Source organism: Aristolochia californica, unplaced genomic scaffold, assembly GCF_029961685.1.
Source record: "Aristolochia californica isolate CCGP_79_NKW_82.1479 unplaced genomic scaffold, dmAriCali1.0.hap1 SCAF_8, whole genome shotgun sequence".
NCBI classification, from domain to species: domain Eukaryota; kingdom Viridiplantae; phylum Streptophyta; class Magnoliopsida; order Piperales; family Aristolochiaceae; genus Aristolochia; species Aristolochia californica.
The window spans coordinates 1,303,138-1,318,096 of record NW_027182279.1 but is presented as its reverse complement, the minus strand read 5'-3'; the positions used below and the strand labels follow the sequence as shown (position 1 = coordinate 1,318,096).

Below are 14,959 nucleotides of genomic sequence, written 5' to 3'. Positions count from 1 at the left end.
GGGTTAGTATTGATTCTCTCTCACTCTTGTAGAGCGATCTGTTGATTTATTACTAGGGACCCAGGATTTGTCCATGGTGTTTGTTAAACTTATGGAAAAGAGAAATACTTCATTGACTTAATGTAATTTGAGTACATGAACCCCTATTTATAATAGAGGAAAGTAGTAGTCCAATTAGTATTAAACTACCCTTGTCCCAATTACACCCAAACTCTAACACTTAAAGATAAGTCCTAGCATAATTAAATAACATAAATAGAAGACTAACATAACTGAAACACCTTTAAACTGAAACTCTTCTGTGAGACCTCCTTTTGTGAGACTCTTGTAAGACTCCACCATTTTAATTTTGGCTCTGTGAGACTGCTTACTATGAGAGTCATGTGAGAGGCTTCCATATCTTTTCTTCAACACTCCCCCTCAAGCTGGAGTTTATAACTTTCGCTTGCAATGAAAAGGATTCTTGGTCTTCAATTTTTTTTGCTGCAAAAATTTCTTCGTAGATGCAAAAACTTCATCTTTTGTGCTCCTCTTTTCTTGAATATGATGGAATCAATTTACTGTGATGATACTTAACTTCGTCTGGGAAAAATACGTGATGCAATGTGGAGCGAAACGAAAATACAAAGCAACGCGAATCGGAGTGATGCGACGCGGAGCAGAACGAAAATACGAAGCATCGCGATGTGATACGAGGCGAAAACACCCAGGATCCCCTCTTGGGGCTTCCCCATCTCTCCTTTCTCTCCTCGAAAACCCCTTCAGAACCATCTCCATGACACCCTTCAGACCCTTTCGTGGACGCTGAATCAACACAAACGGGGCAACAACAAAGTAAAAATTTCAAAGCGGAGACATCCAGACCGAAGGAGTCAGTCGAAGAAAAAGAATGGCAAACCGTAGTGAGTCGCACATCAAGACGATGGATCAGGGTGGAAAATCCAGAAGAATTTCACTTCAGAAACAACATCGGATCTATCTCCCTTGGGAAGGCGATAGACCGAAATGTTTCCGTTCTGCGAGTCATCTCCCGAGTAGGAGCGAAGCGATCCTTCATCTCCATCCCCATCCAAGCTGTGGAAACCTTCAGCTTCATTCTGGGGAAAGTATGGGAGGGGAAGACTGGGCGAAGCTTCGGCAGATCACTAGATGCACACTCAATTTCATGGAGGAAAGCTAGGGTGCTCGATCACTCAGAGACAAGCTAATAAAATCACGGGGATGATTTTTGTTAAGTTGGGTCCAAGGCATATCCCAAAATGACTAGCCAACTTAGGAAACCTCTTTACCAACTAATAAACTCAAGATCTTTGTACTCACTAATCTATGTGAGATTATTCCTTAACACTCCCCCTCACTCAAGACCCTCTTTTGTGGCTCTACAAGTGGCTATTAAGGAGTAGGTAGTTTTGGTGTAGGCCCTCTTTTGTGGCTCTACAAGTAGATAGTTTAGGTGTAGGCCCTCTTTTGTGGCTCTACAAGTAGATAGTTTAGGTGCAGGCCCACATATGAGTACCTGCTCTGATACCATGTTAAGTTGGATCTAAGGCCCATCCCAAAATGACTAGACACCTTAGGAAGCCTCTTTCCCAACTAATAAACTCAAGATCTATGTACTCACCAATCCATGTGGGACTATTCCTTAACACTCCCCCTCACGTGTAGACCCTCTTTTTGTGGCTCTACAAGTGGATAATTTAGGAGCAGACAGTTTAGGTGTAGGGCTTCTTTTGTGCTCTACAAGGGGATAGTTTAGGTGTATGCCCACTTTTGTGGCTCTACAAGTAGATTGTTTAGGCGTAGGCCCTCTTTTGTGGCTCTACAAGTTGATAGTTTAGGTGTAGGCCCACATATGAGTACCTGCTCTAATACCATGTTAAGTTGGGTCCAAGGCCCATCCCAAAATGACTAGCCAACTTAGGAAACCTCTTTACCAACTAATAAGCTCAAGATCTTTGTACTCACTAATCTATGTGGGATTATTCTTTAACAGTTTTCATTCAGCAAAGCCCAGGCTCAGGCTTGGGATGTAGGCAATTCAAATCCTCGATAAACAACCTCTCCTAGACACAAGCCACAGAAAAAAACCCCAACATCAATCACCAAAAAAAACCAGCTTGTCCCCCCTGAAATTCATTTCTCATGAGAATCACTTCTCTTTGGTCCTCCTTGAGCAAGCCCTGAGAGTGGGTAGGAAGAGATTATCGTTGGCAGCAACTGTCATAGTTATAAATGATTACAATTCAGTTGAGTTGATCAGAGCCACCCACAATTATCACCAAAACTTACTCCAGAAAAAATTTCCGCAACAAAACCCAAGGCTCCGCCCCAGAACCCAGCAAACCAAATCAGGATCCGCCCTCCACCCCAGGCCCCCCACGCTCTGAATATCTCAAGGACTATCTCCATCTCACCCGAAAAGAATGATGTGAAAATATGCAAAAATGAATTATTGAATACACGACAGGCAACATCTCCCCGCATCGGCTTGAGAAGATGTTGGAGCTGTGTTGGGACTTCTCCCAATACTATAATGGCCTCTTTTGCTACTCAAAGATGGATATTCATAGAATCTCTTGGCCATGATTGTCCTATCCTGGAACGTTCGAGGAATCAACTCGCCCTCTAAGCGAGACTCTATTAGAGCAGCTCTTTTTGAATGTAAACCTGATATAGTAATACTTACAGAAACAAAGCTGCAATGTTTTGATATCTCTATGGCATGCAGTCTATGGTTTAATTCGGAACCCAAGTGGGCTGTAAAAAATCGTTAGGCTCCTCCCCACATTCAAAATGGCACCAAATGTTACATTGGAAATGGAGTCTCAACAAAATTTTGGAATGATTGGTGGGTTGGCCAATCCCCACTCAAAAATAGCTTCCCAGAAATCTCTGGCCTCTCGGGTAACTCGGAGGTCTTTATCTCTGAGATCTAGTCAGAAAATGGGACCTGGAATTTAAACCTTAGAAGGCGCTTCACCGATCCTGAAGCTCTCCTTGCCTCTGAGCTCCTTCACAACCTCCCAGTCAAAAAGCTAAATAACTCAGGTGATACTTTAATCTGGACTCCCTATCCAAAAGGATCCTTCTCCACATCCTTTGCCTACAAATTCCTAAGCAACTTCTCCACAGCTCACCCAAAGCACCCTGCAGCCTATGCCTAGGACCTCCCTTTCACTCCACGTGCCAAATTCTTCATCTGGTCTGCATGCAGGAACAAAATCTTAACTTCTGATTCTTTAATCCGTCGGGGCACCCTTGTCCTGGACCCTCTCTGCATTTTTTGTAAAAATGCTCCAGAAACAGCAACCCATATTCTCCTATCATGTTAGTTTGCCCACTTGGTCTGGACATTTCTTCTAAACAAAATTGGCTTCCAATACTGTGCCTTGGGAAACTTAGCAGACACTGTCCTCTCACTCATCAGCTCCAAATTCCCAAAGACAGGTACAATGATTATATCATGCTGTATTGGTCATATAATTTGGGCTATCTGGAAAGAACGTAATAGGAGAAAATTCAAATTCAAAACCTCTCCTATTGATGTTCTGATTGAGCAAATTACTAACCAAGTTACTGTCTGGCTCCTAAATAAAAAAAAATTCAAAAACTTCAGTGATACAAACTTTAGGGGGAACTGGTAGGCAATCGCTGGGCTATCTCTCCCCTCTCGCCCCCCAACCATGGCTACATGGGCCCTCCCTCCTCCCGGGCACTTAAAGCTCAATTTTGATGGAAGTGCTCTCGGTTGCCCGCGTCCAGCAGGGTTCGGTGGTGTTATCTACGTTGAAAATGGTGACCTCCTCTTCTCTTATGCAAGCCCCCTTGCAACTCAGACTCTACCACAGCAGAACTCTCAGGACTGTTGCACGGGCTCAAAGTCTTCTCTAGCCACCTATGTCCCTTTGTATTGAAGGCGGCTTAAAAGTGGTCATCAATTGGTGTACAACCCCCGTCAATCCCCCATGGCGTCATTGGGATATGTTCACTGAAATATGTAATTTATTTTCCCCTTTAAGCTCTAAATGGAATAACATTCCACGCTCTGCTAATCACTTGGCAGACTCCCAGGTCAAGGCGGGCATTTCTCTCCAACACTTTGTTGTGGAGTCAGGACCCTGGACCTTGGTTTGTATTTTTCTCATCTCCTTATCAATATACTCACTATTCATAAAAAAAAACATTAAAATTACCACAAATAAAATACCTTTTTTTGTACTTCTTCTTCTACTTCTCCCCTTTAATGTAGGACGTAATGGTAGTAATCTCAGCTTGAAACAAATAACATAGATGTAGTAATAATCTCCTCCATCACGGTGTCCCAAGGATAAGTACGAAACTGGACACAGACTCTCAAAAGGTAAAAATGGGTGATAAAACAAAAGTCGAAACCAACCTCAAGGGATTTCGAGCAAAAATAGTAACAATAATCACTAAAGTGGGTAATGCCTGCCATTCACAAGACATTGAAAAAAACCCAAGGGTCCCGATAAAAGTCTCAATAGATTTAAAAACATCCATATATATATATATAAAAAGGTAAACCAACCGAAGCAACACACAAGAGGTTGGCCCAAAGGGGTATGTGAGAGTTAGAAAAGGATGGCAGGAGAAAGGTAACTGACAAAAAAGGGGTAAGTGATATTTTCCTAATATTGTTGATAAATAACAGCAACTCAAAAAGTTAAGCAAAAAATTCAGCTTAAATTCGGATTTTTCAATGCAACAGGAAACCAGAATGATTTTTGATTCTTCCAATGCGAATATATCCTTAAATATAGATTAGATACCACTTGGACCCTACTTAACATGGTATCAGAGTAGGTACTCAATGTGGGCCTACACCTAAACTATCCACTTGTAGAACTACAAAAAAGGGCCTACACCTAAATTATCCACTTGTAGAGCCACAAAAGAGGGCCTATACCAAAATTATCCACTTGTAGAGCCACAAAAGAGAACCTACATGTGAGGGGGAGTGTTAAGGAATAGTCCCACATAGATTAGTGAGTACACAGATCTTGAGTTTATTAGCTGGAAAAGAGGTTTCCTAAGTAGGTTAGTCATTTTGGGATGGGCCTTGGACCCAATTTAACAGTGTTCATTGTCAAAACAGTCTCAACAAACCATAAATTGGGTAAGAGGGAAATAAGATCCGCTTTGCTATAAGAGAGATATTTTGGAGAAAGAACTGCTGGTCTAATTTTTGCATGAATGGTTTGATTACCCAAGATTTGAAAACTCTTGTGGAGAAACCCTTGAAAGAAATGAGGTTCACGTACAACATTTTGTTGCGAGTGGTCCATTGTTCTTGTACTTGTTCAGATTCTCCCTAATTCGATAGTTTTAAAATTCTTGTGTCTATTCTTCTTCTGCAATAAAAAACGTTCACGCTTCTAAGCCAAACTGTCCTAGAATATTCTCAATCAAAAATACAATTTCATTTTTCATTTGAATGGAAAAAATCATATTGAAGAAATAACACTTAGTAGACTGAAGAAAGAAACATGACATAAGAATGTAAAAGAGGATTTACGACAAGATAGATTACCTACAACAACGCATTTGGTGGAATTTCTTTTTCTTGGGAGAGAATCATTTCATTATTCTGAAGCAATTGCCTAGATGCACTTTATAAACATTTCAAGGATCTTCTGTACCTTTTGCACTTTCTATGATGCTTGCCCTTTGTTTGGGTGCTTTCTTGCATCCTTCATGTATATAAGTTTAAAAATTTTAAAAAACTTTTTATTGATTGTAATTGCAATCTCATTCCTAGATCAGCCAACTCTTTGGCTGATAAATTGGCAAAATTCGAAACTTCCCAGCAATCTCTCATTGTTTGGGAAAACTTCTCTCCTTTGTAAATTGTTCTTTTGAGCTTTTGTCTTAATAAAAATCAGCATCATTTAAAAAAAAAAGTTTAAAATTTTAAAAAAATTAAAACCAAGAAGGATTCGTTTCACCTTTCATGTCATGCACATGCTTATGTCTTTTAGCTATCATCAAATGTGGTCAAATACTATCATCCTTACTGACACTGATATTTAGTTGGTTTCTGCAGATGAGTGGCAGAATTTTCTTGCTCGAATTGGTAGAGATGAAAACTCTCTGGACTCTGAACTGTTTGAGAGCCAAAATGATATTTTGGAACTTCGATTTTGGGCTTCATACCGTGGACAAACATTGGCAAGAACTGGTAATATATCATGTATCCTAAATTTCTTTTGCATCTAAGTAGTGTTTTATTCGAAATTATTTGTGCATTTTCTGGGATATGTTCACTGAAGATATACCTCGGAGGGCTCTTTTTTTTATTTAAATAATAAATTGTTTGTGTTCCCTCAAAATCTAGTGCTAAGTTCAGATTTCATGTTTTTATTTTGTTTGAATCTTTTTTTGGTTCTAGATGTGCAATTTTTTGGGCTAGATTTAATCCCCTAGAGCTTTTCCTAATTGGTTATTGAACAAGTTGATAAGATGTAACTTATTGTCCTGATGGTAATTATCCAATTTATATACCATGCATCATGTCCAAAGCCTTGACTTTGCTGAAAACAAGCCGCTGACATTTGTCAACAAATATGTGAAAAGTATTAAAAATCTAGAGGGAAAGAGGAGAAGGAGAGAGAGAGAGGGAGAGAAAGAAGAGAGAAATGAGGCACAAGCTCTGAATGAGCTGCGTTGGAGGTCGTGTGCACTACCCTAAATGCTATTTATTAGATTTTGTCATAAGTTACATAAATGACAAAACTGCCCTGTCATAGAAAACATTTATTCCCTTGTAACTCCCATTCTACTCTTCCTGTAAATATAAAAATTTGTACACTGACTAAATCAAACATGCTAAACAACATAGTCCCATAATATAAAATTTCTGATCATGTAAAATGACCAAAATACCCTTGAGCTGATTTTCTCACAAAATATTATCAGGTGTAGGAGAAAATTTGGACATGTTTTATGTGTACCTCTCCCACCGTACCCCTCTTTTTTTGCTGTATGTTTGTGGTACTCGTTATTAAAATCAGGTTGATCTTTCTTAAGCCTCCCTTTGACTTGATGGTATATATAGCTAATACAATAGAATAAGAAAATGTTTTTGTCATTGCTAGCAAGTAGCAAAAAACAAAATATTTATGAATACTATTCTTTTGCCATTTTTGGGCATTGTGAATTAGTGGAGGCTGAGTTGTGTGATCTTCTCTATGGTCTTCTAACCTACTTAGGTCACTTCATCAAACCTTTTCGTGTTGGGTTTCTGGGGGACAATAAAGTTTTCCTTCTTGAAGCTCCAGATTTTGTATAGGGTCAAGAATTTGGACAGGCCGTTAATCATTTCCTGAATCCATATCCCACGGTTTGCCAACCACCTCTTGGATTCCTGAACTCGCACCATTTCATTCTTTGATGCACTTCTATTTTGTAGCATTTTTAGATCCTTGTAATTTTCATTTTTATTGGTGAATCTTTCACCTTTGGGCGCTTCTTGAAGCTTTCCTAATTTACTAAATGTTCTTTTGTAATCTTGTTTAAAAAGGGAAAAAAACGTTATTGTGAGTATAATGCTTGTACGAAATAGTTGACCTATGATTTTCATGTTGGAGTTATTTTTATAACTAATTTTCATGTACATTCTATCATTCTTTGTCTTGCCCTGTGGATTTCTATTGTACTATTAGTTGTTTGTTATTACACTATTGGAAGAGCTTACTTTAGGAGATTGTCAATCATCAAATGAGGTCATCTTTTGTCGTGAATGACTCATGGTTTTTTGGCAAGAGGAAAAAAGTAAAATAAAATAGTAAAAAGATACTTAAGGTTATCATGAAGTCATAAGATGGCTTTGTTTTTATATGGCACTATTGTGATAGTTAAGATTATTATGAAGTTAGCTTAGGTAACTAGAAAATGCAGATTAACTTCTTCTATGTAACTGTTTACTTTCTTGAACTAATGCAGTACGTGGCATGATGTACTATAGGAAGGCCCTTATGCTTCAGAGCTACTTGGAAAAGATCGTTGCTGGAGGTTCCGTTATTATTTAGATTGTGTTATAATTAATTGTTGCTGTTTCTTTACAAGTTAATAATACTGTGATTGTTGTGACAGATAGGGAACCCATAAGTTCAGACAGTGTTGCAACTGAGACGCAAGGCTTTGAGTTGTCTCCTGAAGCTCGAGCCCAAGCGGATCTTAAATTTAGTTATGTTGTTACTTGTCAGATATATGGGAAACAAAAAGAAGAACAAAAGCCGGAAGCTGCTGATATTGCATTGTTAATGCAGAGGTCTGTGTGTTAACTTGTAATACTTACTCTTATCAAACTTTTTGGTTATTGCTTGCATGAATCTGATCTTTCAAAGTTTTTATTAGGAATGAAGCTCTTAGAGTTGCCTACATTGATGTTGTTGAAACCCTAAAGGATGGGGAAGTCCAAACTGAGTACTATTCCAAACTTGTGAAAGCTGACATCCATGGAAAAGATCAGGTTGGTACTTGGTCTTAGTCTCATGTTCTTCACCGTTGTATTTTTTCAATCTTTTTCTTTTGAGGACCATGTGAGAATTCTTTGTCATTTCAGCTGAATTCGCTTATAAATTCACTAAGTTTTTTAAAAAGATGTTCAATTCTGTAAGCTGCTGGATATATGCTACAAATTGCTCTTTGCATATACTTTCATGTCCATAGTTGATCCTTAGCTAAATTCACACCTAAAATCAAGAATAACTGATGCAAAAAAAGCAGCATTTGTTCTATGCACTGCTGTGAACTCAGAATTTGCAGAAATGCATTTAGTAACTTTTTTTTTAAATGATGTTAATTTTTATTAAGACAAGCTCAAAAGAACAATTTACAAAGGAAGAAAGCCTTTCCAAACAATGAGATATTGCTGTAGAGCTGAAGCCAATCATTGCTAGCTAAGAATCGGTCTAGCTTTGAGAGGACAGTGTGCTGCCTGACATTTGACCAACTAAAGGTCTTCCCGGATAGGGTAATCTCATCCAGGTGCCAACTGCCAATAAAGTCAGCAAATTGCCTCATGGAGGTTGTGATTCTCCGGGACGGCGGGGATTTCTCATGGCAAAAGCGAGTAACATTGAAGTCGCCCACAAGCATCAAAGGAATATGCCACATCTGACAAGTCCTCAATAGATCCTCCCAAAATAGGTGGCACTTATGGTGTCTGGTAGGGCCGTAGACACCAACTAGGCACCAAATATTCCCCAAACCTTTGTCTCGCAGCTTGATGTCAAGAGAGTAAGAGGCACAACAACGATCAAGCACCTCAGTAGTACTGGTGTCCCACATCAGTAGGATACCGATAGCTGATCCCACTGCATCCATTAAAGCCCAGCCGGGCTCCTTTAGGTGCCACAACTCAGAGATGTATCCAAGGGGAAGAGAAGCCGCCTTGGTTTCTTGGAGAACAACAACATTTGCCTTGGTAGAGGCAAGGAGGTCCCAAATGGAGGCGTGACGACGCAAGGACCCAATTCCACGAACATTCCAAGAGAGAATTATCATTGATCATTATTCATCTTCTTTGACTTCTCAGATGGGTGGTTATCTCCCGGGAGAGGCACCGTGAAGATGGTGCCCATCACCTTGGCAAGTTCCACTATCTGAGCCTAGGTTTTTGGGTCGTATTTATGTTGTTCTGACTGGAGAGCTGCCACAATCACTTGAGCTCGTTCACTCGGTTCTGGAATGATGAAATCTCCCGTCCCTGGGTTGCGGGGGTTTCGAGTGGTAGCACTGGGTCCTCCCTATAGAAGCTGTCTCTATTGACCTCTATCTCAGCGTTGGTAGGTGACAACGGGAGGGCGATAATTTTTTTGTCTGTGAGCACGGGGAGTGCGCTCCTTACTTCTGTGGTTGCTCTCTGGAACTGAAGTTTGAAGCTATAGATTGCTTCTACTGGGACGCAGATGAATGAGAGTTTTTGATCCGTTCGGCTAAGGAGATATGGATCACCGGACCAGATTTCCGAACGACCCTCTCGATGGTAACTTTACATTTTCCGTAGCTGAAGCGGAGAAGATTATTCCGCTTCTTTCGTCGGGAGACCGTCATCCAACAAGCTTCGTTGTCCTTCGTCGGAGCCTCAGAGAGCTTGCCGGAGCGGTGGTTGGACGGATCCGACCGTCTTTTGGTTTTTCTTGCTTGCCGTGGAGAGACATTTCTTCCATTTCTTCTTGTCGCAGCATCGTCACGTCCTCTACCGGTGTTGGAAATGTTTGCGGTGGCCATCGGGAGTCGTCCGGTCGCCAGCTGTGGGGACAATGAATGTCAAGGGAGCTCTCTCTCGCATTTTGGTTTTTGGTACACGTTAGCAATTTCAAAATGTTCGGTGCACGATATGATCACTTACAGCGCATGTTAAGCGCCATCGCAATCGGCACACGTTACGCGAATAAAATCACCTAAATCACTCTCTCAAGGCCGCATTTAGTAACTTTAAAAATGAAGTGTACTATTTGCTCAATTTTGAGCTTTCTTCATGAATCCTTTTTCTTCATCCTTCTCAAAAAAAGTAACGAATTAAATATGGTTGTTCAAAGTTATACTTAATCTGGAATATGAAATTAATCTGAGATGGTTACCTTTTAGATGCTGAAGAATAATTTTACCAAAAATCTGTTAGATCCTGTTTCCTAGACTAAAAAATTTTTTAAAAATTATTCATTGACAATCCTCTGCACCAACAGCTGCAGTTCTCCAAGTAAGACAAATCTTGGTTCACAGTTCTAAAATGATGATACAGGTGAGCCCTTAATGAAGTGATCTATAAGACAACTTGTGATTTCTAATGTGCGCCAATGAAGAGGAAGTTACAGTATGGAATAGTGGATCTGCTTGGGGGGGGGGGGGGGGGGGGGGGTGGTGTGAGAAGCAACTTTTAAATGTAAATAGTGCATCTAAAAAGTTGGAGGATTTTAAAAATTGTCAGAGGAAGGGAGAAATCTTGAAAATCTGAAGTGCTCGTAAAGAAAGTTGGAAGATTAAAGCTGCAAGTAGATTTACTTTATGAAATTGAGAAATTTTAGAAGCAGCAATATTAATAGTGGTAAGAATGTGCTTCATGCTGTTAATAGTGCAAGTAGAGTAACATTGCAATAATTTATACAAAACTTGAAGAAAACTATTATGACGTCCAACCACCTTAAGGTCTTAGAGTTTTGGTGGAGTATATCCTTTTTCTTTGAGAATAATGCAAAATAGTGTTGATTGAGGTAAAAACCAAACCAAGAGAATATCCACATTATTATTGTTGTTGTTGTTGTTCATGATGCATTTATAGTGTTGTATGAGTAATGATGTCTGCATGAGAAACTTCCAGTCCTTTTTTGTTGCTCCAGTTGATATTTCATGATACCTACTGCAGTAATAATCTCTATGGTTGTACTATGGTCTGTAATCTCCTAATCTTCTACTGTTTTGTGAAGGAAATATACTCAATAAAATTACCTGGAAACCCAAAACTGGGCGAAGGAAAGCCCGAGAACCAAAACCATGCAATTATATTTACTCGTGGAAATGCTGTTCAAACCATTGATATGAATCAGGTCAGCAATATATTTGGTGCTTAATATTTTCTGTATTTAATCAAAGGCTAAGAACACTTGAATTTTACTTCTAGAACTATTTTGTTAGGGAAGATTAAAACCAATTTATCATCTGGAGTGTAGCTGAATTAGGCCTATTGATGCTTCATCTAGGACAATTACTTTGAGGAAGCCTTAAAGATGCGAAATCTTCTCGAAGAATTTCATAGGGATCATGGGCTTCGTCCACCTACAATATTAGGTGTTAGAGAACATGTCTTTACTGGAAGGTATGTGGGTTTTCTCTTTCAAAGTCTTTGAGTTATTTTTATTTGATTCTCATTTGAAATTGCGTGCTGGGTTCATGTATAGTGTGTCTTCGTTAGCTTCATTCATGTCTAACCAAGAAACAAGCTTTGTGACATTAGGCCAACGTGTTCTGGCAAATCCTCTGAAGTAAGTAAATCTTTTTGGGTGCATGGTTGCTCTTCACTTTGTATTTTATATGTTTGGTTGTAGTCTAATAAGTGTAATTTAATCTTTAATTATAGGGTCCGTATGCATTATGGACATCCAGATGTCTTTGACCGAATTTTCCACATAACAAGAGGTGGTATCAGCAAGGCATCGCGCATCATCAACATAAGTGAAGATATCTATGCAGGTAAAATTGTCCCATATACACTTTAAAGAAAATGCATCCTTCACAGATGTTGATTCAGATATTATCTTCAAAAAAAAATAAAATATCGATTAAAATATTTTTTCTGCATTTTCCTCTGGTTTTTTCCGATTAGAAAAAGTTCACTTCAGCATCTCACTGTGCACTGAATTATGTGAATCATGCTTATGGTAAAGTTGATTGGTTGGGAAGTTAGTTTTTACAACAGCATCCTCCTAAATCAACAAAACTACTCATGTGCCCTCCATTTTCCTCTGATCTTTCTCTGGTATTCAAATATGACCATGACATGAAAAGACGACTTACTTAGAGAAGAACATTTGTCTTTAAGTGAGCATATGGCCATTAATTCATTGTGGAACTAATCATCTCATGCGGAGACTAACATAAAGAGGTTCACATTGGAGCAACTGCCTGTTTTTAAATGTGCTGTGTTTATTTAATGTGGGGTCTATTCGATGGGTTTTTAATACAATTGGGGGTGCTGGATAGAGAGATGCGTTAAGTTTAAGAAAAGTGTTAAATCAGGGTGGATGCATTCTTTAAGTTTAAGGAAGGTTTAAAACAGGTTAATCGAGGGAATCGACCAATCGTAGGGATCTTTACATCAAAAAGAAAAACCAATTGCAGTAATCTGGTTTTAGTTTATCTGTGAACTTCAAAAAGTTAGAGATTCCAGAAAACTTGAAAAGCCAAACATGTCAAGTAGCTTCTTCAGGGATGATTTAACCTTTTTGAACTTATATCCAAAAAATTCCTAAACTAAAAAAATAAAAAACTGCTGTAAATTATTTGGGTTATCGAAGAAGATCACATTCATGGACACTATTTGGTTTTAAGCTAGGTAACCTAACTACCAAAACTAGTTTTACTTGGTTTTAGCTTCTTTTAACAAGATTAAATTTAACTTTTCTTTAATTTCAGTAGGAAGATGGAGTGAGATTGTTTCCGCTATTTCTTGTACTTGGTCTCATGTACTTAGAGGCCTCCCTTGATGTCTTTCTCTTTGAAATAAAATTATCACCGTTTCTAGAAAAGAAAAAGAAAAAAAAATGGGATTTCTAAATCAAGGATAGACGGCGAGGAGCGCCTCCCTCTCTCCACCAGTGCCCTGGAATCTGAAGATAGTGGCACACCATATTTTTCCACAAATTTCTATGGTTGGCATTGAGGGTCGAGATCCACTTAAGCATGAGGGCATTATTCATATCCTTTGTAAGTTGAATGCCCAACCCACCTTTATTTTGAGGCTTACAAATTTCCTTCCAACTGACCAAATGATATATGAATGTGTCTTCTCCTCTCCATAGGAAGCGGTGGTGAATAACATATCTTTAAGCACATAGTGACTGGACACTTGATAAAAGATAGGAGATAATTTGGCAGGCCAGCCAAGCAAGACTTTAGCAGAGTAAGTCTACCCGCTGTGGATAGGAGCTTGCCCTACCAAGTTGCAAGACGCTTCTCAAATTTCTCAATAAGGGGGGACCAAAGCCCAACCGTGGGGCGAGAATCACAGAGGGGGAGGTCCAGATATGTAGCAGGCGTACTCTCCAAAGAGCATCCTAGGAAATCAGCCATACCTCTGAGCTCAACTCCATCTATATAATATTCCAGTAGAGTGGATTTCCTCCAATTGATATTCTGACCCGAAGCCAACTTGAATAGACCAATAACAACTCTGGAGAACTTCATGGTCTTGAAGTGGTTCAAAAGCTCATGACAAGCCATGGCAGAATCCAGGATGTTCCTCCCTTTGATAAAGGCACTCTACCCTTGGTGAATAGAAATAGGAAGAACTGCTCTGAGATGATTGGCAAGAAGACGCACAATGATTTTATAGGTGCTGGTGGTGAGACTGATAGGCCAGAATTTCGAAGGAAACTCAGTCCTGACATTTTTGGGAATAAGGGCGATGAATGAAGCCCTAATACTCTTGAAAGCAATGCCCCTTTGGTAGAACGAGTGGACCATGCGAGCTATGTCCTCACTGATGAGGGCCCAGCAGTGTCGGTAGATTTTGCCATCGAATCCGTTTGGGCCCAGAGCACTATCCAGAGTGAGCCCAATTGCAGCTTTCTCGATTTCTCTACTAGAAAAGGGGAGCTCAATAAGACTAGCGGCTGCAGTAGGTTTGGCCATAAGATTAATCCGCTGAAAAAAGGGGCTAATTGTCTGCTCTTCAGTGTAAAGATATGCAAAAAAGCTCATCAAATTGCTAGAAATAAGGGCTCTGTTTGACGTAATCTCACCATTGACACAGAGCGATGTGATACGATTGGCTCTTCTTCTGGCAGTGGCAACAACATGAAATTTTTTTGTATTGGTGTCCCCCTCCAAAAGCCATTTGAACCGAGCTTACCGCTTCCAATGTACTAGATCACAATGATCGTTGTTATGCAGCTTCCTCATGAGAGCAAAGCGTTGAACCGATTCAGCAGAGGTTAGGCTTCAAGCCTTCTAGCCCTCGTCAATGATAGCCACCTGAGCAAGGGCAGAAGCTTTCTCCAGCGAAGGAGAGGACTGACACTCGAGGGCCCAAGAGCGCAAAAGAGGCTTGAGAAGCTTGAGTTTACCAGGAGGGACTATCCGCTAGGCCCAATAGCAAAATTCCTCCTCCAAAAGGACTGAATCAAATAATCAAATGAGGATCCTTGATCCAAGCATTGTTGAATCGGAATGACGAGGGGCCCCAACTGGCGAAGTGAGTGTCCACCATGATTGGCCA

General features: G+C 39.7%; 1 protein-coding gene across 2 annotated transcripts in view; it reads left to right on the top strand.

The window, feature by feature from the left end:
- Positions 1–14,959, top strand: part of LOC137938628 (callose synthase 9) — a 102,504-nt gene that overhangs the window by 52,834 nt on the left and 34,711 nt on the right. For both annotated transcript variants that reach the window (XM_068783597.1, XM_068783596.1), the window contains exons 33-40: positions 6,065–6,199; positions 7,963–8,031; positions 8,113–8,290; positions 8,377–8,491; positions 11,451–11,570; positions 11,724–11,839; positions 11,922–12,005; positions 12,101–12,213. In XM_068783597.1, coding sequence (XP_068639698.1) covers positions 6,065–6,199; positions 7,963–8,031; positions 8,113–8,290; positions 8,377–8,491; positions 11,451–11,570; positions 11,724–11,839; positions 11,922–12,005; positions 12,101–12,213 — 930 coding nt within the window. The remainder of the gene's footprint in view (positions 1–6,064; positions 6,200–7,962; positions 8,032–8,112; positions 8,291–8,376; positions 8,492–11,450; positions 11,571–11,723; positions 11,840–11,921; positions 12,006–12,100; positions 12,214–14,959) is intronic.